Genomic DNA, 23191 nt, shown 5'->3' on the forward strand with positions numbered 1-23191 from the left:
GCCAATGCTCAAGTGACAAGCCTTGGTTTGCCAGTCTTGGGACAAGGTTCAGCCAATGCTCAAATGACAAGCCTTGGTTTGCCAGTCTTGGGACAAGGTTCAGCCAATGCTCAAGTGACAAGCCTTGGATTGCCAGTCTTGGGACAAGGTTCAGCCAATGCTCAAGTGACAAGCCTTGGTTTGCCAGTCTTGGGACAAGGTTCAGCCAATGCTCAAGTGACAAGCCTTGGTTTGCCAGTCTTGGGACAAGGTTCAGCCAATGCTCAAGTGACAAGCCTTGGTTTGCCAGTCTTGGGACAAGGTTCAGCCAATGCTCAAGTGACAAGCCTTGGTTTGCCAGTCTTGGGACAAGGTTCAGCCAATGCTCAAGTGACAAGCCTTGGATTGCCAGTCTTGGGACAAGGTTCAGCCAATGCTCAAGTGACAAGCCTTGGTTTGCCAGTCTTGGGACAAGGTTCAGCCAATGCTCAAGTGACAAGCCTTGGTTTGCCAGTCTTGGGACAAGGTTCAGCCAATGCTCAAGTGACAAGCCTTGGTTTGCCAGTCTTGGGACAAGGTTCAGCCAATGCTCAAGTGACAAGCCTTGGATTGCCAGTCTTGGGACAAGGTTCAGCCAATGCTCAAGTGACAAGCCTTGGTTTGCCAGTCTTGGGACAAGGTTCAGCCAATGCTCAAGTGACAAGCCTTGGTTTGCCAGTCTTGGGACAAGGTTCAGCCAATGCTCAAGTGACAAGCCTTGGTTTGCCAGTCTTGGGACAAGGTTCAGCCAATGCTCAAGTGACAAGCCTTGGTTTGCCAGTCTTGGGACAAGGTTCAGCCAATGCTCAAGTGACAAGCCTTGGATTGCCAGTCTTGGGACAAGGTTCAGCCAATGCTCAAGTGACAAGCCTTGGTTTGCCAGTCTTGGGACAAGGTTCAGCCAATGCTCAAGTGACAAGCCTTGGTTTGCCAGTCTTGGGACAAGGTTCAGCCAATGCTCAAGTGACAAGCCTTGGATTGCCAGTCTTGGGACAAGGTTCAGCCAATGCTCAAGTGACAAGCCTTGGTTTGCCAGTCTTGGGACAAGGTTCAGCCAATGCTCAAGTGACAAACCTTGGTTTACCAGTCTAAATAACAAATGGTACCTAAAAACCCCTGGCTTCTGTGAATAGCGTAACAGCCTAGTGGATAAGACGCTTGCCTAGCAGTCATGAAGGATCAGGTTCGAGATCCAGCAAATGCAAAAAAAAAATTAGTTTCATCGATCCACCTGATTTCTCTGTGTACAAATTTATTTCCATATGTTACCATCACGCACATGTCTACTAATATTTTTTTTTTTTAAATTTATTTTTAATAAGCATAGGTGCTTATTTAGCAACAGTCTTGCCACGATACTGGCTCTCGATATTGGGCCAATACTTAGATGCAATCTTGGCACAACACTGTCACTCAAGCTTGGCTGGGTGTTATCATTTCGATGCTTAGACAGACTTGGGCCAAGCTTGGATTTGAAGCTTTCCCCAGAGTTAATAAGTCTTGCGCCAAGCCTCGGCCAAGCTTGGGCCTATTGTTTCTTTCTATATGGGTCCTTGAGCATTGTTGTGAATACATTTTCGAGCTCAAGGAGCTCGAAAATACGTTTGTATTCCATTGTTTTCGAAAAAAACCGATTTTAGCATTTCTGTCTCCCACGAGATCTCAGGAAGGAATTGACCGATTTTGATGGTTGAGGCGGCAATCGGCGTATTTTATTGAGTTCTAGAGCTGATAAAATTTTAAAATATTTTGGTTCGATTGTTTCGAAGATATTCGCAAAAAACCGTTTTTTACCATTTCTTTCTCCCGCGATAACTCTCGAACGAATACTCCGATTGAGATGGCTAAGGCGGCAATCGACGCATTTTATTAAGTTCTAGAGCTAATTAGATTTTGAAGTTAATCGTATAAGTCGTTGCTGAGAAATCAATAAAAAATTAAAAAAAAAAAAAATTTTTTTTCGTAATTCGCCAATATTTTCGAGTCTACTTGATCAAATGATCTGAAATTTTCAGAAAAGTTGATGGCCAACAAACTCTTTCAATTGCCACCTTAACCATCCAAATCGGTTCATTAGTTAAAAAGTTATCGACCGGTCGCACACATCCATACATACCCACACTCACACACACACATACAGACACTCGGACATCATTCTGAAAATAGTCAGAATAGCTACCTAGGACCTCAAAATGTCGACATCTGATGAAATTTCGATTTTCGCAAATCGGGGTGAAAACAATAACTTCCTGAATGTTTAGAAAATCGTCGATTTTCTTAGCGGGAAGTTAAGAATATTTGTTGATCCGTTGATGACGTCACTATAAGAACGAGTAGATCTATTCAACCAGCTGTATCTTATCTAATGTTTTTAGCTGGCGGCTATAGGCACTAAATATCGTACATTTCAAATGTCTGTCACGAAGAAAACCTCATTCAATTTACAATGAAAAATTTTCATTTTTCAAGAAAATCACTGTCTTTGTTGATTCTGCCACATCTTGGAATAAACATCGCTTTGTTGACTCATTCATTATCAAAATAGGAAAATGTTTCTAACTATCATTAGAAGTGAGCAATTCAATAAATAATAACGAATTGATAGAATATATTATATTTATTGAACATAAATGAATTTAGAGATAACAAGGTTTAAAATTGTATTTTCATGTGAAGTAATTATTACTAAGATCGAGTCAACTGGTTATATACTGCCAAAAAATTTACTTATTGAACTAATCTCTTGAAAAAGTCGATATCCTTCATTGTGTGCCATAATTTTTCGTCAGCTTGTATTGATGATTTATTACAGAATGCTACATAAAGTAGATAATATTAATGGATTAGAAATTTAAATGAAATAATGAACAATTCTATGAAGTCAATGACTCAGTAGCCGATCAAAGTCAAATACCCAATGACTGCCAGATTTTATGTATTTGTATATCTATATATCTATATTTAGATTTTTGTATTAGGAATGCATGCAGTATTCTGGGAGTGGAATCTGATGGGCCATTGGGTTTTCAATTTGATATAAAATGAATTGATAATAACTCACCGTCAATATTGGCGCATTTGTATTTATAAAATGAAAGTCTTGAAGATCTTTTAAACCTATTTTGGAGTGCAGCCACAACCTTGTCCACCTCCTGTGGAACCACTGCCCCCATTGCCGCTATTACCACTGCTACTGTCACTATTACTACCACTGCTGGCGTTGCTGGTGGCTTGGCTGGTGGCTTGGCTGCCACTACTGCTCCCGCTGCCACTGTTGCCCTGGCTGCTTCCGCCACCACTGCTTCCACCACCACTGCTTCCACCGCCACTGCTTCCACCACCACCGCTTCCACCACTACCACCGCTGGCGTTGCTGCTGGCGGTACTGCTGGCGGTGCTGCTGGCTTGGCTGCCACTACTGCTCCCGCTGCCGCTGTTGCCCTGGCTGCTTCCGCCACCACTGCTTCCACCACCACAGCTCCCGCCATTACCGCTTCCACCGCTACCGGCGCTGGCGTTGCTGCTGGCGGTGCTGTTGGCTTGGCTGCTGGCTTGGCTGCCACTACTGCTCCCGCTGCCGCTGTTGCCCTGGCTGCTTCCGCCACCACTGCTTCCACCACCACTGCTTCCACCGCCACTGCTTCCACCACCACTGCTTCCACCGCCACTGCTTCCACCACCACTGCTTCCACCGCCACTGCTTCCACCACCACAGCTCCCGCCATTACCGCTTCCACCGCTACCGGCGCTGGCGTTGCTGCTGGCGGTGCTGTTGGCTTGGCTGCTGGCTTGGCTGCCACTACTGCTCCCGCTGCCACTGTTGCCCTGGCTGCTTCCGCCACCACTGCTTCCACCACCACTGCTTCCACCGCCACTGCTTCCACCACCACTGCTTCCGCCACCACAGCTCCCGCCATTACCGCTTCCACCGCTACCGGCGCTGGCGTTGCTGCTGGCGGTGCTGTTGGCTTGGCTGCTGGCTTGGCTGCCACTACTGCTCCCGCTGCCACTGTTGCCCTGGCTGCTTCCGCCACCACTGCTTCCACCGCCACTGCTTCCACCGCCACTGCTTCCACCACCACTGCTTCCGCCACCACTGCTTCCACCGCCACTGCTTCCACCACCACAGCTCCCGCCAGTACCGCTTCCACCGCTACCGGCGCTGGCGTTGCTGCTGGCGGTGCTGTTGGCTTGGCTGCTGGCTTGGCTGCCACTACTGCTCCCGCTGCCACTGTTGCCCTGGCTGCTTCCGCCACCACTGCTTTTACCACCACTGCTTCCACCGCCACTGCTTCCACCACCACTGCTTCCGCCACCACTGCTTCCACCACCACTGCTTCCACCGCCACTGCTTCCACCACCACAGCTCCCGCCAGTACCGCTTCCACCGCTACCGGCGCTGGCGTTGCTGCTGGCGGTGCTGTTGGCTTGGCTGCTGGCTTGGCTGCCACTACTGCTCCCGCTGCCACTGTTGCCCTGGCTGCTTCCGCCACCACTGCTTTTACCACCACTGCTTCCACCGCCACTGCTTCCACCACCACTGCTTCCGCCACCACTGCTTCCACCACCACTGCTTCCACCGCCACTGCTTCCACCACCACAGCTCCCGCCATTACCGCTTCCACCGCTACCGGCGCTGGCGTTGCTGCTGGCGGTGCTGTTGGCTTGGCTGCTGGCTTGGCTGCCACTACTGCTCCCACTGCCACTGTTGCCCTGGCTGCTTCCGCCACCACTGCTTCCACCACCACTGCTTCCACCACCACTGCTTCCGCCACCACCGCTTCCACCGCGACCACAGCTCCCGCTATTACCGCTTCCACCGCTACCGCCGCTGGCAGTGCTGCTGGCGCTGCTGTCGGCTCGGCTGCTGGCTTGGCTGCCACTACTGCTCCCGCTGCCACTGTTGCCCTGGCTGCTTCCGCCACCACTGCTTCCACCACCACCGCTTCCACCACTACCGCCGCTGGCGTTGCTGCTGGCGGTGCTGTTGGCTTGGCTGCTGGCTTGGCTGCCACTACTGCTCCCGCTGCCACTGTTGCCCTGGCTGCTTCCGCCACCACTGCTTCCGCCGCCACTGCTTCCACCACCACTGCTTCCGCCGCCACTGTTTCCACCACCACCGCTTCCACCACTATTACAGCTCCCGCCATTACCGCTTCCACCATCACTGCTTCCGCCATCACCGTGTCCGCCACCACTGCTTCCGCCACCACCGTGTCCGCCACCACTGCTTCCACCACCACCGTGTCCGCCACCACTGCTTCCGCCACCACCGTGTCCGCCACCACTGCTTCCGCCACCACCGTGTCCGCCACCACTGCTTCCGCCACCACCGTGTCCGCCACCACCGTGTCCGCCACCACCGTGTCCGCCACCACAACTTTTGCAACCACTGCTTTTCCCACCACCGCTTTTGCCGCCACCCATAATTCCTTCTACCATACTACCTCCAGGTAATTTGCCTGTCATTCTGGTAATGCTTTTCATACAAGGAACTAAGGTAGGTGCTGAATCATAAACAGCAATGACCGCCAAAGTCAGAAGTAAAAATGCCACACGCATTTTTATAGTTTTTTCCTATAATTTGCAAACCAATAAATTATAAATACTAAAATCAAAATAATAACGAATAATGTTTTAATTTATTGTAACTATTCATTACTCACGATGATAATGTCCAACGGAGATCAGAGCTTCGATAAATTTAATGATTTTCTTATCGAGCTATCGACTATTTATACCTCTTTTTATCTTCCTTAAAAAACGTAATTTATATGCTTGAATAACTTCGTGCTAAATCCATTAATTATACATTAATATCCAAGATAAAAATTTCTTAATCGTTATCTTGGTAAAATCAATCGTATTAGCATATGTAATAATTGTTTTTACAAAAGATTATTTCGCTACCGGAGTAGTTATTAAAAAATTTATGCTATCAATTGTTTCGTCATTGTTAACGTCTTTTATATTTGTCGTTATCAAAATTTAAAATAAAAAAAAAATTAAATTGTTACGTTTTTCTCTCGTATTTTTAAAAAATTAAATAATCACCTGTGAATGAAATAATAATTTTTTCTGTACACCGCAAATTTTTCTGGAAAAAATAAACTCCAAGGTGAACTATCAAGCTATTTATAGTTTTCAGAAGATATCAAACACTTCGAAAAAATGTCAATTACCACGATATTATGGTAATCATAACCATGCTGTTATGTTATATATTACTAAATTTTTCGTCGATTTTCACATGGCCGTTGGTCAGCAAAAATTGATTGTAGAAAAAAAAAATTTAAGCTTAAAGTTTCTAGTTTTCAGATCTTGATCTCGAATACTTTTATCACCGATAATTTTTAATTAATCGTAAAAACTCGAAGGAAAAAAAAGTTTTCATAAATTTTTCGTTACTTTCGGAAGGTCTATGGCCTTAATCAAATTTTCGTAGCACTGTCGCTGGAAAACTCTTTGAGTTTGATTCTACTTCTTTGATTTGGAAAGTTTAGAAGATATGTACGATACTTTTCTGCGGAGTTGTCAGTATTCAGAACAAAAATGACGATTTTAATTATGATAATTATTCGGCAACCAACCATCGTACAGAAAATCGAAACAAAGTTTTAAAAATTTTGAACAATTCTCTATAAGACATGCCTAGTGTTTTTTGTTGAAACAAATTTGTTTGACATTGGAGATTTTATTAAAAAATAATTTACGAATGGTGGATTCAGGGATAGTTGCATGACTTTGCAAATAATGGATAGGCTAAGGATATTCTTGTGTTTGTTCTTATACTCGAAGAATTCCAAGGAAACCCTGAAGAATAAGAATCATTTTTTTTTGTCATTTATTTTCGAAAGATTGAAATTGTAAATTTAGTCAAAAACCAATTAAAGGATAAGTTTGTTAATTTTTTTTCACTTTTCGAGTTTTTCAATTTATATTCTAGTATTAGTATCAATTATTATCATAAAAAAATTTTAATCACAATAAAGAGAGAAGAAAAATAAAAGAAAAAAACTGATTTTACCGAGAAAAAAAAATTTTTTTTTCTTTTATTTCAGATCAAAAAAGTTATTACACGGAAAGAAAATTATGGGAAGTTTTGCTATGCATTATGGGAATGGTTCCCATAATGGTATGGGAATAGTACCTATACTACTATAGGGATGGTTCCCATATATTATGGGAACCATCCCCATAATGGTATGGGAATCATTCCCATACTGTTATGGGAATGGTTCCCATACTGTTATGGGAATGGTTCCCATAATGATATGGGAATGGTTCTCATACCATTATGGGAACTATTCCCACAATATTATGGGAATCATTCCCATACTATTATGGGAAAGGTTCCCATATTGGCATAGGAACTATTCCTATAATATTATGGGAACTATTCCCATAATGTTATGGGAACCATCCCTATAATATCATAAAATTTTATTTTTGCACAATAATGTAAAAATTTCCCAAAATTTGAATTTTCTCAAATGTTTTGTACTGACAAAAATTCTTGTTAAAAATTTTAATGTTTTTTTGCCAAATACGATTTTTTTTTTTCAATGTTTGAATTTTTGTTTTCATGTTTAATAATATTTCTGTGTATTGTAGAAGTAATTACCACACTTCTTTAAATTAATTTTTTCATGATAATATGGGAACCATTCCCATAATATTATAGGAATGGTTCCTATAATAGGTTGGGAACTATTCCCATAATATTATGGGAATGATTCCCATAATGGTATACGAACCATTCCAATTGCATTATGGGAATGGTTCCTATAAATAATAGGAACCATTCCCATAAATTATCGGAATGATTCCCATAATATTATAGAAAGTATTCCTATAAATCATAGGAACCATTCCTATAATTATAGGAACCATTCCTATAATTATAGGAACCATTCCTATAGTGTTATGGGTATCATTCCCATAATTATGGGAACTATTCCCATAATATTATGGGAATGATTCCCATAATGGTATACGAACCATTCCAATTGCATTATGGGAATCATTCCCATATTATTATGGGAATAGTTACCATACTATTATAGGAACCATTCCCATAATACTATGGGAATGATTCCTATAATTTATCGGAATAGTTCCTATAAATTATAGGAACCATTCCCATAAATTATAGGAATGATTCCCATAATATTATAGAAAGTATTCCTATAAATTATAGGAACTATTCCTATAATTATAGGAACCATTCCTATAGGGTTATGGGTATCATTCCCATAATTATAGGAAACATTCCTATAATTATGGGAAACATTCCTATAATTATAGGAACCGCTCCCATAATTTATGGTCGTAATTCCTATGATGGTATAGGAAAAAATTTCACAAAATTATGGGAACCGCTGCCATAACTTTCTCTCCGTGTATGGCTAGACAGTGTAGGTAAATATACTATGGTAATGCGCAACCAGATATGAATGATTACCCTATCAAAAAAAAAATCCATATGAAAATCCAGCCTAGATCCCTATGTGGGTTACCACATGGTGCTTTCAGATGGAATCCGATATGGTTTTCTGATATAGATCCCGAGATGTGTTCTCACATGGGATCCTAAGAGAATCTAGTATGGATTTGCATGTTGAGTTTTACGATCATTTCCCATGGAAATCTGCGTCATGTTCAAGTCCATATTGGAATCTTACATGGATTATGAATCAGGAAAATTAACAAAAAGCATAACGTTATTGATACAAAGACTATAAAAACCATATGTGTTTTCATGAGTTTTCCTGGAGATCAAGATCATTGCGCGATTCCTAATTTAGTGTTTTATGAATATTATTTGTTATATATAAAAAAAATTTTTTTAATGCCAAGTTTGGTCAAAAGCAATACGTATTAAATTCAACAATATGAATAGAATAACATATTTGTTGTACGTTGAATAGTTAGATTCTGTTTGTCGATATCTCGTACTTCTATCTGGTCATAAACTATTGACCCCAAACTTTCAAACATGAATAACTTCTGTTTAAAAAAATCGTATAAGAACATAAAACATATAGATCGTTAGATTACAGTCTCTTCTACGCTTATCCAAAATTCCATGAACCTAAAAAGTTTTTAACCCGAGATATAAACAATTGAAAGTCGAAAAACGTGGATTTTAAGGGGTATAAAGTCATGCACCAACTTTGATTGTTTATAACTTGGTAAATAATTATTCTGTTGCTACGCTGATTTATTTATGTATAGTGGATCTTTTCCGAATAGAATTCACGAAACAAAAATGGGAATCCAGATACCCACAGTTTCCATTGCCGATTTTCCATATGGAAACGCAGGTACCCATGGTTTTCGATAAGGATTCTTATATAAATCCACACTATCCTATCCCTCGCAGATTTGAATCACGGTGGAAACACCGTAGAAGTGTAAACACTGTGGATCCACCGTGGTTACACGGTGGGTTTGTTCCATTTCACCACCGGATATACACAGTGTATCCACTGTGATTACGCAGTGTATCCACCGTGATTCCACGGTAGCTTGACCACTGTGTATACACGGTGTTTCCACTGTGATCACGCGGTACATCCACAGTGATTTCACGGTGACTTTGTGCTATTTCACCACCGTGGTTCCACGGTGTATCCGCCGCGTAATCACAGTGGAAACACCGTGTATACACAGTGGTCAAGCCACTGTGGAATCACGGTGGATACACCGCGTAATCACAGTGGTGAAATGGAACAATCCCACCGTGATTCCATCGTGATTCAAATCTGCGAGGGATATGGATTCCTATGAGTTCCCATATAATCCCAGATGGATTTGTTTGGTAGGGTATATGCATATGCAAATTACTTTTTTAAGTGTCATTTTGTCATATCAAAATCCAATATATTTAAAGTGTACCCAGGTGAGAAAGTATCATATTTGCTTTATATTGCAATCGCTTTCAATGTGTTCAATGTGTTCAATGTGTTCAAATATTGAGTCAATGCAATAATTTTTTTATCGTTATATTTTTAATGGAATACTTTTTGCCCTAATAAGGCAAACCTTATTTTAACCTGACAACGTCCTTATGGTACTTCAGGCAAATCAGGAAAATTTTCTAGTTGGGTATTTCATCATGAAAATGTAAACAAATAAATATCATTTATAATATGTTGTTATTATTTATTTTGAATATTGAATTACACGTAAAATTTCAATCAAGAATCTACAGTGGTATAATTACTTAGAATTTCAAAATTCTGGTTTGCTGAGCAAACATGAAAACGTCGCATTTCTGGAAAGAAAAAAAAACATATTAGGACATTTAATGAGATAAAATAATAAAAGTAAATTGTAAATTGGTAAGTACTGATAAGTTTCAGAAAATGAATGTATTGAGAAACTCGACCAATAATAATCCTCTGTATCGGAGTCCATCATACTGTCCGCCATGATGAAATGATTCGGAAATGGGTGTAAGATATCATGTTGAACACCAAGTCTACAATATGATTTAAATATCAATGAGTGAATTTTGATTAATTATAATTAACTTCCGATAATTTTTTGAACAATTATCATAAAAAACTTAACTATATGTGAAATTTTTCTAAAACTTTATCTGATTAATTCATTATTTTCGGAGCTATGCAATTTTTAGAGATAATAAAATCTTCCCGGGTCGAAAAATTTGATCTGATTTTAGTCTAACTGGACTGTATTTGGACTACTTGGTCTGTTATTGAACTTCGATAAAAATTTTAATCTGTTTTTGATCTACCCGGACTGAACAATTTGACCTGATTTTAGTCTGATTGGACTATTTGATCTGATTTTGATCTTTTATGAAAATTTTAAGCTGTTTTCGACCTGCTACTTAAAAAAACAAACGCGTTACGAGCAGACTAAATTAGATTAATTCGTAAACTTTAAAAAATTTTAGTTCTGAAAATTTACAAGGACAAAACTAGATTAAATCATGGACTTATAAAATTTTTATTTATGGGCAATATTTATGAAAAAATATTAAGTTGCAGAATTAATTATGTTTTATTTACTATTTATTTACTATCTTTTGTTTAAAAATGTCAGCAGTTAATGAAAATTTGACAGCTTAGTTTTTTAGTTGTCTTCATTGAATATTTATATCATTTAATAAAAGAGATAAAACAACTCTTAAAATGTCAAGAATTTTCTCTTATTTACTGGATAAAATTGAAAATATTTTGGCATAAGAAAACATCAAAATTCTTGTGCTACGGAGAAAAATGTTGGCTCGAAATTTACCAATTTTTATTATGCTGTCGACCAAACTTGAAACAGAAAGTAAAGTATCCAAAAAATTACTATGCTCTTATAAAAAATTATTATGCTGCATCAAAATTATTATAATGTATGGAAGTAATTGATATTGAAGCTCATCGATAAGTTTCTCGCGCGTAATAAGTAATGTGATACAGTATAATCATTTTTTGTAAGAGCACGATAATTTTTTGGATGCTTTACTTCCTGTTGCAAGTTTAGTCGACAGCATTGTAAAAATTGGTAGGTTTCGAGCCAACATTTTCTCTCTGTGACATCTTATTATGGAAGCGCATTAGCATGTTTTAAATACCAAGAAAATTAAAATAAATTAATAAATCTAGATTATTATTATTATTTATATTTATAAAAAGTCCTGTTTTTGTCCTTGAAAACAATTGAACACAGACCAATAATTATAATAAAAAAGTCTGTTTTTAGTCTAAACGCGATTTAAAACAGACTAAATATCATACGAAAATAAGTCTGATATTAGCCTGGATAAGGAATAGTACGGGCAAAAACAGATTAAATTCTTATATAAAATAAATACGATTTATAAACTTGAATTAAAGGAAAAATATTTGAATTTATCATTTATTTTAAAACAGATCTAATTTTCCAACCCGGGTTGTCAGATAGCAAAAATTACCCGTTGATTAATCACAATTAATTGCTTGTAACTTTTTAAGTAATTAATTTATCGACAAATCAATCCAATAATTTTTGTAGAAAATTTAATTATCTATAAGACTTGTCTGAAATTCGTTTTCATAAAATAATTATCTACTGAACTATGAGATTTAAAAAAAATTCCTGTAACTCATAAACTATAAAATCTATGATTAATATTGTCAGAAGCTTTTCATTGGGTGACTAAATTTCCTACTTCAAATCCAGGTTTCTTTTTCAACCATTACTTGCTAGCTTTATAGAATCACGAATGAAACCTACATATGACCGATTTCATGAGCAGCAGATATATAACTTTTCCAGCCGAGTAGAGTGTCAACAATAGCTCCACCTGTTCTTACATTATACGTTGATTCACAAGCATATCCACTTGAAGCACTTCTGTTAACCACTCGCCATCTGGAAACAAAGAATTGATTACAGATAGAGTTGAGGCATGAAAAAAAAATTTTTAATATTATAATTTTGCTTACGATGACAGAATTAAAAAAAAGTCATAATCATCAATCTCATAGAAATGGTTCGATAACCATTGCTTCATTTGATCCAATGTTAGTTCACCTTCCAGACTGCTGTGATTGCCATTTGCATAAATTGTTGACGGCTCTAGGAAACGCAGAATATTTGGATGCTAAAAAAGTATTGTTGTGATATATCAATGTTTTTACCGTGTAAAAAAAAATATATGATATAAAATATTTATCAACTTCACGCAAAGAAAATTTACGTTTTTCGAAAAATTCGGCAAGTTATTGTTTTCACCCCGATTTTCGAAATCCGAGTTTTCATCAGATGTCAACGTCATGAAATCCTACCCGGAAAGAAAATAGGCGTTGCAACAGGATGCCGTCCTATTGCAGCAGCAGGACAAAATCCTGTTGCTACAAAAGGATTTTGTCCTGTTGCAGCGCCTACACGGAAAGAAAATTATGGCAGCGGTTCCCATAATTTTGTGAAATTTTTTCCTATACCATCATGGGAATTTCGACCATAAATTATGGGAGCGGTTCCTATAATTATAGGAATGTTTCCCATAATTATAGAAATCGTTCCTATAATTATGGGAATGATACCCATAACACTATAGGAATGGTTCCTATAATTATAGGAATGGTTCCTATAATTTATAGGAATACTTTCTATAATATTATGGGAATCATTCCTATAATTTATGGGAATGGTTCCTATAATTTATAGGAACCATTCCCATAAATTATAGGAACCATTCCCATAATATCATGGGAATGGTTCCTATAATAGTATGGGAACTATTCCCATAATATTATGGGAATGATTCCCATAATGAAATTGGAATGGTTCGTGTACCATTATGGGAATAGTTCCCATACTATTATAGGAACCATTCCTATAATATTATGGGAATGGTTCCCATATTATCATGAAAAAATAAATTTAAAGAAGTGTGGTAATCACTTCTACAATACACAGAAACATTATTAAACATAAAAACAAAAATTCAAACATTGAAAAAAAAAATCGTATTTGGCAAAAAAACATTAAAATTTTTAACAAGAATTTTTTGTCAGCACAAAACATTCAAGAAAATTCAAATTTTGGGAAATTTCTACACTATTGTGCAAAATAAAAATTTTATGATATTATAGTGATGGTTCCCATAACATTATGGGAATAGTTCCCATAATATTATAGGAATAGTTCCTATACCAATATGGGAACCATTCCCATATCATTATGGGAACCATTCCCCTAATGGTATGGGAACTATTCTCATACTATTATGGGGATGGTTCCCATAATATGTGGGAACCATCCCTATAGTAGTCTAGGTACTATTCCCATACCATTATGGGAACCATTCCCATAATGCATAGCAAAACTTCCCATAATTTTCTTTCCGTGTATTTTTTTTCCGTGTAGGAAGCTATTTTGACCTCTTTCAGAATGTTGTCCGAGTGTCTGCATATGTGTGTGTGTGCGTGTGTGTATGTGTGTAAACTCACTATAACTTTTTAACTAATTAACTGATTTTGATGGTTCTTTCGGCAATCGAAAGAGTTATTAGCCATCAACTTTCCTGGAAATTTCAAATCGATCGATTGAATATACTCTAAGATATAGTAGAAGTTGAAAAAAAAAAATTTTTTCAGTTTTTTCGAAATTTTTTAGAAACACTCTAAATCCAAGTGTGTTACAAGTGTATTATTTTAACACATATTAAATGTGTTCTATGTTTAAGGCCATACGCAAAACTATAGTTTTTTGTAGTCATTTAAAACACGTTTCACGGTGTATTAAATATCTATAGATTGCTTATGGCATTTCAATGTTATTTGGCAAGTGTGTTAATTTTGACTACACACTTGGTTTTAGAGTGAACAGTTTGATCAATCGATTCTAAAATCTAATCAGCTCTACGGCTCAATAAAACGCGGCGATTGCCGCCTCAGCTCGAAAATTTATTGACACTTATGTTTTCGAGCTCAAGGAGTCCGAAAACTGATGGAAGTTTTGAGGCTGGCCCGCAGGGCCAACCTTTACCTGCATTTTTGTTTTGCATACGAATATATGAATAAACATATACTTTATATTTTTTATCTAGGTATTTAAGGCTTTTTAAATATAAAATAAGAAATTTTCACACTTGTATGAGCTCATATATATTTTATATATAAATTATATATTAATGCGTACGTAATAAATTGTATATCAATTAGGTATTTTCAATTGTACCGTTCACAATACACCCTATCAATTCCATCCGTGTAAGATCGCATGAGAATCCATAGGAATTCATTTAGGAACATGTAGACTTACATAAGAGTCCATCGGCACTGATATAGGAGTGGATGGATTTATGTAAAAATCCACGCAGGAAGCCATGAGTATCTGGATCTCCGTGTAGGAACTTCACATAGAAACTTGGATGGATAGATTTCTTTGTTGGGCATTTATATACCCAATATTTGGACTACTTGGTCTGTTATTGAGCTTTGATAAAACTTTTAATCTGTTTTTGATCTACCCGGACTGAAAAATTTGACCTGATTTTAGTCTGATTGGACTATTTGATCTGATTTTGATCTTTTATGAAAATTTTAAGCTGTTTTCGACCTGCTACTTTAAAAAACAAACGCGTTACGAGCAGACTAAATTAGATTAATTCGTGAACTTTGAAAAATTTTAGTTCTGAAAATTTACAAGGACAAAACTAGATTAAATCATGGACTTATAAAATTTTTATTTATGGGCAATATTTATGAAAAAATATTAAGTTGCAGAATTGATTATGTTTTATTTACTATTTATTTACTATCTTTTGTTTAAAAATGTCGGCAGTTAATGAAAATTTGACAGCTTAATTTTTTAGTTGTTTTCATTGAATATTTATATCATTGAATAAAAGTGATAAAACAACTCTTGAAATGTCAAGAATTTTCTCTTATTTACTGGATAAAATTGAAAATATTTTGGCATAAGAAAACATCAAAATTCTTGTGCTACGGAGAAAAATGTTGGCTCGAAATCTACCAATTTTTATTATGCTGTCGACCAAACTTGCAACAGAAAGTAAAGTATCCAAAAAATTACTATGCTCTTATAAAAAATTATTATGCTGCGTCAAAATTATTATAATGTATAGAAGTAATTGATATTGAAGCTCATCGATAAATTTCTCACGCGTAATAAGTAATGTGATACAGTATAATTATTTTTTGTAAGAGCACGATAATTTTTTGGATGCTTTACATCCTGTTTCAAGTTTCGTCGACAGCATTGTAAAAATTGGTAGGTTTCGAGCCAACATTTTCTCTGTGTGAAATCTTATTATGGAAGCGCATTAGCATGTTTTAAATACCAAGAAAATTAAAATAAATTAATAAATCTAGATTATTATTATTATTATTATTTATATTTATAAAAAGTCCTGTATTTGTCCTTAAAAACAATTGAACACAGACCAATAATTATAATAAAAAAGTCTGTTTTTAGTCTAAACGCGATTTAAAACAGACTAAATATCATACGAAAATAAGTCTGATATTAGCCTGGATAAGGAATAGTACGGGCAAAAACAGATTAAATTCTTATATAAAATAAATACGATTTATAAACTTGAATTAAAGGAAAAATATTTGAATTTATCATTTATTTTAAAACAGATCTAATTTTTTGACCCGGGTAGGAATTTGGGTTTCTATATGAGTAACATCTAGAGAATCCAGGGTATCTGGATTTCTATGTCTATTATCAATTAGCTATGGATTTGGCATGGTGTGGATTCCTATAGAACCCCCTGTGAGAATTTATAGCGGGATCTATGCTGGATTCCCATATTGATTGTTTTGAAAGGGTACCGACTTATAAAAACTCATGTTTTTCATAAATTTCCATACATTGCCGCATGTATTCATTTGTTTAAGTAATCTTGGATTATATGAAGCATGTGTAAATTAATTCATATTCATATATCTTAATTGGACTTACCACCTGACCAATCAATCATAATAATTTCAAACTCATAATTCAAAACCTGTGAACTCGAATAAACGAGACTGTTGATTTTAGTAATTAATATTTCACAAATTTATCAATGCCGGTGAATAAATAAGAAATGCTCATTCAAGCAAAACACCTGATTTTCATAATGAACTCATGTGTGTGTAATTTTGTCATCTTTTTTGAATATTAAAATTTCAACTGAGTCGGGTAAATCAATCAATCAAGTTCATTGACCGCCTTATCAAAAATATGTACATAAGATTGTACAGAAATTTATGCAAAATTGAATGAAGGTCTATGTAGGAAACAATCTATACCTGGAATACCTTAGAAATCCGTAAAAAAATATTAAATCTGACGGGTCATGGCTAGCGCCGGTCTGATAAAATCATGGATGTTAGAATAGTAAATTGACAAATGACCATATCTGTCCATATGTCAGCAGATATGACCTTGTCTGATTGGTTCCGAATCCTGGAGCTGCTCTGAACTTTGATTTGGCTTAAATGATCAGAGTTCTTAAAGGCTCGGAAAATAAAAAATTCATCAAGGACCGAACAAGTGGATAATAGCTTATTTGAAACTGGATGGTAACAAGTGGAGGAAACCCTGTTTAGGGTATTGAGGAGGTTGCGTCTCACCATTTATCTCGATGCAACCTGATCACCAGTAAAGAGAATCTGGTCCAACGGAAGGCTACTCCAAGCTTACTTTGACCAAAGTCTCTTTATTTCCTGAGATGGTAGTGGTGTTTGGCCTCAGATAAGTATGGTAAGATACCATGCGTAATGAGAATTTTTGATCATGCTTCCAGTTAACGTCCACCTTAGTCGTCAATCGATTTTATTTTCCGACTAATAGTGTCGTCTGGGATGGTGGTAGGGATGCGCCACAACGCGTGTATACTCAAAAGGGCGCGGAAACAGTCTCCTGTAAAACGGACGTGGACTTCAGTCCCGTTACATTAATTAACTGATCAGGTCCGAATATGACTGGTTACTGTCCAGCACATGAATGAGTCATGTTCTAGAACAAAATGGTTGAGCACATGACTAGTTCATGTACTCGCAGTAACAGGTCGTGTTTAGAACCATGCTGAGTCTGAGGTAGCACAAGAATGCCAGCACTGTAATCAGTCCTGTGTGGAGGATCCTGATTCATGGGTACTTACGAAAGAGTGTTGTCCTACCCAAGACTGACTCCTCTATGCCACAGCTCTGGTTAATGTTCAGCACAAGAATTATTCATGTAATGAAGACGACTCGTTCTGGTGCGACTCCGTTACTATTCTTGTGCTGCGCATACCTGGGTAGTGTTTGACGCCATAACTTCTCTTGGACTGCACACCAACTACATATTCCAAAACAAAGTTTCATTTTCACGGATGTAGTTCATGTGCAGCACAAGAATAGTTATGGGTCAATCGCTACTCAGGCATAGGCAGCACATGGATAGTTTTTGTGCTTAACACTCACAAGTGCTGTGACATGGAGTGGTCGATCTTGGGCAGGGCATCACTGATTTATCTGCCCATATGAATCAAGATCGTCCACACACGACTGATCACAGTGCTGGCATTCTTATGTTGCACCAGGATGTATATGGTTCCACACATGAACTGTTGCTATGAGCACATGGATCAGGCGTGTTTGAATTTTTTCGTGTGGATCTCTGTAGATTCTTTAGTCATGAAAAGTTTCTACTGGTTCTTTATAGATTTCTATATGATTTCCCATAGATATTTTTTATGCCCGCATTGAATGAAAGTTGAGATGATAAACTGAAGCAAATTCTTTCTATCTTTCACGAAATATACTGATAGATTCCTATGAATATTCACAGATTTTGCAATGGATTCATAAAAATTCTCATAGGTTTTAAAAGCAACGTGTCTAATTTTGGCTAACAGTGTATGTAGGCATCCATGGAAAATAGTGTCCTATGAAGAAAATCTACATGCGATACAACGAAGTCATGGGTTCGTAGTTTGAAAACGATCAGATTATATGGGTAACTACACTAATGCAAAAAATTGAAGGAGCAGAAAAATTTTATAAATTTTTTAGTGATTTTTGGAAGGCTGTAACTTGGTGAAAAAAAATCGTATCGAAAATTTTATTAAAAATAACATGAGAGTCCATCCAAAAAGCTATTGTAAGAACCCATGCAGATACTTATCTTGGCTTTCTGAACAAAATTTATCCAATAGGACAGTGATAATTTATAATGTCTACTTTTCAATTTTATTATTCTCTTGAGTGTAGAAAGTTTGCATTAGATTTGATAGAAAAATTTTTTCTTACTGTTGATATGGCGAGACCAGCAATGGTTAATTGTATTTTAGGATTCGATATTTGACGGAAATAGTAGTTGACATTGTTTAAAAATGATTCAACGTAACTTATTATCAATTCATCACCCTGATGTTGATACATTCCGTCGTCAGTTATTATTAACATTTTTGGAAATAGAACACCTGCAAAAATATAATTTGAAAAAATTATTTTACATTTTCATGGCCCCTAAATCTGGCTGTGGCAGCGAAATTAGGGATTACAAAAAATATCGTGTGTTCTAAATTTTAAAAGTGACAAGTCTAGTATGAAGCTTTTTCAAAAATAGCTTCTGGTTGTGTTTTGTAGTATTCTCAAGAAAGTTTTAAGCAAATGTGTATATTCAGTCATCAGCAAGTCAGCATCATCAGTCTTGAACACGCTTGAGGCAAGATACTTTCCTAGTGGATCCGAATTACGATATATGACCTACTTTACCGCATTTTACTGCCAATTTGACTCATTTTACGATAATTTTCGACGAATTACGGTAAAACATGATGGTTTTCGGTAGAAGGCGGCAATTTACTGCAATTTTTACCGTAACAGTGAAATACTTCACTTTACGGTAAAATGCGTAATTTTGCCGTGAATCTCTGCATTTACGCTGGAATAACGCAATAGTATCACGGATTCGCGGTAAATTACTGCACTTTCACTGAAAAATACCGCAAGAATGCCGCAATTTTACGATGGTTTGTCCGTACCTTCACCGTTAAATACTGCAAAATATCGTAACTTACTGCAAACTACCGTATTTTACTGTAAAATACTGTAATTTGCCGCAATTCTTCTGAATACCGTAAGTCGGATCTGCTAGGGCTGCTTAAGATGCAATAGCTCAGACTTGCTGCAGAATTTCTCAAGATCCCTAAACATGGCCACTCTCTTTGTTACTTCGTGAGTCGTCTCTGCAGTATTAGGACAGATCATTCAGTGGCGCCCACTTAATGTTCGATACAATTATAGCGAGTGATAATATTATAAATTTGTAGCAATCAACTTTAATTGAAAACCACTAGGCTCGCTGTAGGTACAGCGGTTGAGCTTAAAGTGACTTGGAAAAAAAAACCTGACATCTTAAGTTATTCTGCAACAACTATGACCTACCATTGGTACATATTGGTATATTGTACTTATACTATTTAAAAATACCTGAAGACTATTTGTACAGACTTCCGTAAGTCTTTAAAAAAAATCTTAAGCAAGACTTGATGAAATATTTGGCAAGTTTATTTATGAAATATATTTTTTCCAAGTCTTGTTTATATCTTGCATAAGAAACTTGTCGAAAGACATTCGTCAAGTAACTTGCTTAAGATAATGTTACTGGGGTTGTGTCACAAAAAAACTCGTGAGCATTTTTTACACTTACTGCGCTCAGCTGCAATGACCCTCGTTCTTTTTTGTGACAGACACTTGAAATCTACGACATTTAGCGCCTATAGCCGGCAGCTAAAAATATTAGATAAGATACAGCTGATAAAATAGATACCTAATCGTTCTAATAGTGACGTCATCATCGGATCAAAAAATATTTTTTGGTTACATGTGCGATAGCAAACGACCAAAAAATATCGAAGTAACTTAACGAGCCATCTTGTGACAAAATTTATCATCATTCTAATTCGACCACTTACCGACTTCTCTCTAATTTTCAACAAAAACTCAAAACAATCTTACCAAATAAATAAACGCGGATTTATAACCTGCCATTTATAGGCACTAAATGTAGTAAATTTCAAATATCTGTCACAAAAACTAATGTATTTATCTAGTACAATCGAGTCTAAGACGCTCGCACTCGATAGATAAACTACTATTGTGGCACAGCGTAAGCTGTCAGCGCATTCTGGAACTATCGCATACCTTTCTTTGTCACTTCTTAAACTTGTATCGTAAATAGCTATATCAAAATTTAATAATTTAACTTACGGTCATAGATATTTGGCTGATACTTATAGTATTGGTAAGACTGTGACTCTTGGAATTTCTATGGAATTAAAAATAAAAATCACATACATACCAAATTCGTAATCATTTCTTATTATAAGTATCATTTATTATTATTAGTCAAATCTATTCTATTGTACATACATTGAAGGTTTTGTTGATGAAGGTATTTCCGTAAATATCAACAAGGTAATAAACTGGCGTCTTTGGACTGACTATAGTATCTACTGGAGTTATTTTTCGACCGTTTAAATGCAGATTTCCATTTATAATTTGTATCTAATTTTACAATAATTAAACCAAATTATTAATAATTAAATTAATATCACTAATCTACAATTTGATAGGTATATTGAACAACGATTTTTATTAAATATTAGTATTAAGCCTTACTTATTTTTAAGATTCTAAATAAATCAATCTATGTATACTCGGGAAAAAATGATCAGACCTGATCAGACATGAACAGGCCTGGCTAGCCATGTTCAGGTCTGATCAGGTATGTTCATGTCTGTTCATGCCCAGCCGGGGAAAAAAATCATAGATAAAAAATGGTCCCATATAATTATATATGATTATTTCTATAAAAATAAAAAAATAAAATTCGGGCGTGTCCAGGATTTGAACCGTGGACCTCGTGCTCGAGAGTTTGACCCGCTACCCGTTGACCTGAGAAATTGTCTTGACAAGTAAGTTTTGTATGAACTTCAAACAATAAAAATCTTATACGTGATAGATTCTTGGTGAACAAAATTTGATATCTTATATATGATAGATTTTTAGTCAATAAAATTTGATATCTAATTTATTGATTTATAGTTACATGTAATAATATGTTTAAGTTATATATAATTATAACTAAGTTAGTTATATTTAATTATAACTAAGATTTTAAATTTAATCCCATAAATCAGGCTGGATCAGACATGATCAGGCATGGTCATGCATGATCAGGCCTGAACGTATTTAACGCTTCAGACATGGACAGATATGATCAGGCTTGAGCGTATTTAATGGTTCAGACATGAACAGACATAAATAGGCATGAACAGGCATGATCATGCATGATCAGGCCTGAACATATTTAACGCTTCACACAGGTATGATCAGGCCTGAGCGTATTTAACGCTTCAGACATGGACAGATATGATCAGGCTTGAGCGTATTGAATGGTTCAGACATGAACAGACATAAATAGGCATGATCAGGCGTGGTCATGCATGATCAGGCCTGAACGTATTTAACGCTTCAGACAGGTATGATCAGGCCTGAGCGTATTTAACGCTTCAGACATGGACAGATATGATCAGGCTTGAGCGTATTCAATGGTTCAGACATGAACAGACATAAATAGGCATGAACAGGCGTGGTCATGCATGATCAGGCCTGAACGTATTTAACGCTTCAAACAGGTATGATCAGGCCTGAGCGTATTTAACGCTTCAGACATGGACAGATATGATCAGGCTTGAGCGTATTTAATGGTTCAGACATGAACAGACATAAATAGGCATGAACAGGCGTGGGCAGGTATATTCAGGCCCGATCATTTTTCCCGGGTAATCATATTTTCAAGTATATGGATTACAAATTTTTGTATTCAATTTCTGACTTGATATTTGTATTCTCACGTAAATTTCTCCTAAAATGAGTACCCACAAGCTTTTTTTGATTCTTAAGATTTTTAAAACCATACTATAGACAGTCATATTTTTAAATATAAGGATTGAAATTACTTTTATATAATTTCTGACTCATTTTTCGTGTTCTCTTGGAAATTTCCGTAGATATGAGTACCCACATGCTTAACTTACCACTAATATCAAAAAGCAGTATAATATGTTCAGACTTACCAAGTTGGATGTAACAGAATAAAAGTTGAAAACAGTAATTGTTATAATCATTTTTTTTAAAAAATCTTAAGGAAAAAATATATTTTATTAGAAATTCAAAAACATTTACAAAATAATAAAATTAAAACATACCCATCTCTTATGTTATTCAATCTTATATTTTTTTTCAAACTTTGACTAATTCAACTCAAACTCATCTGAAAAAATTTCTTCTTACATGAATTAATATAGTAAATTGTGAAACGAATCGATATAAAAAGATTTAATTGCTTTCATATGATTAGATTAATGACTTTATTTTTAAAGATTGATGTCTTTAGTAATTACTTGATTGAATTCTATGCAACTATTAGTTTTTCAACTCTACAACAAATTTGTTTGAGCAGACCACCAATGATGGAAAAAAATCTCAAACGCTAGAAAAAAAAAATCGGTCTGTCAGTTGACCCTGCGGGCCAGCCCCAAAACTTCCCGCTGTTTTCGAGCTCGTTGAGCTCGAAAACATTATTGTGAATACATTTTCGAGCTCTTCGAGCTCGCAAATACTTTTGTATGCTATTGTTTTGTAAAAAA

At 36.4% G+C, this 23191-nt stretch overlaps 2 protein-coding genes across 2 annotated transcripts; both read right to left on the bottom strand.

Annotated features, from left to right (window-relative positions):
• Positions 1-2695: 2695 nt before the first annotated feature.
• LOC130677766 (loricrin-like) lies at positions 2696-5753 on the bottom strand. The gene is made up of 3 exons (XM_057484622.1): positions 5685-5753; positions 3080-5595; positions 2696-2834 (listed from the first exon to the last, which is right to left on the bottom strand). Exon 2 carries the CDS (start codon positions 5578-5580, stop codon positions 3136-3138), a length of 2445 nt encoding a protein of 814 aa, XP_057340605.1. The 5' UTR covers positions 5581-5595; positions 5685-5753; the 3' UTR covers positions 2696-2834; positions 3080-3135.
• A 4424-nt stretch (positions 5754-10177) lies between these two features.
• Positions 10178-22820, bottom strand: LOC130677692 (A disintegrin and metalloproteinase with thrombospondin motifs like). The gene is made up of 9 exons (XM_057484533.1): positions 22751-22820; positions 22619-22683; positions 20910-21044; positions 20748-20805; positions 18783-18955; positions 12471-12628; positions 12259-12396; positions 10373-10504; positions 10178-10297 (listed from the first exon to the last, which is right to left on the bottom strand). The coding sequence occupies exons 1-9, from the start codon at positions 22752-22754 to the stop codon at positions 10255-10257; spliced, it is 906 nt and encodes a 301-aa protein (XP_057340516.1). The 5' UTR covers positions 22755-22820; the 3' UTR covers positions 10178-10254.
• Positions 22821-23191: the final 371 nt, after the last annotated feature.

The sequence above is a fragment of the Microplitis mediator genome, chromosome 11 (assembly GCF_029852145.1).
Source record: "Microplitis mediator isolate UGA2020A chromosome 11, iyMicMedi2.1, whole genome shotgun sequence".
Taxonomy (NCBI): domain Eukaryota; kingdom Metazoa; phylum Arthropoda; class Insecta; order Hymenoptera; family Braconidae; genus Microplitis; species Microplitis mediator.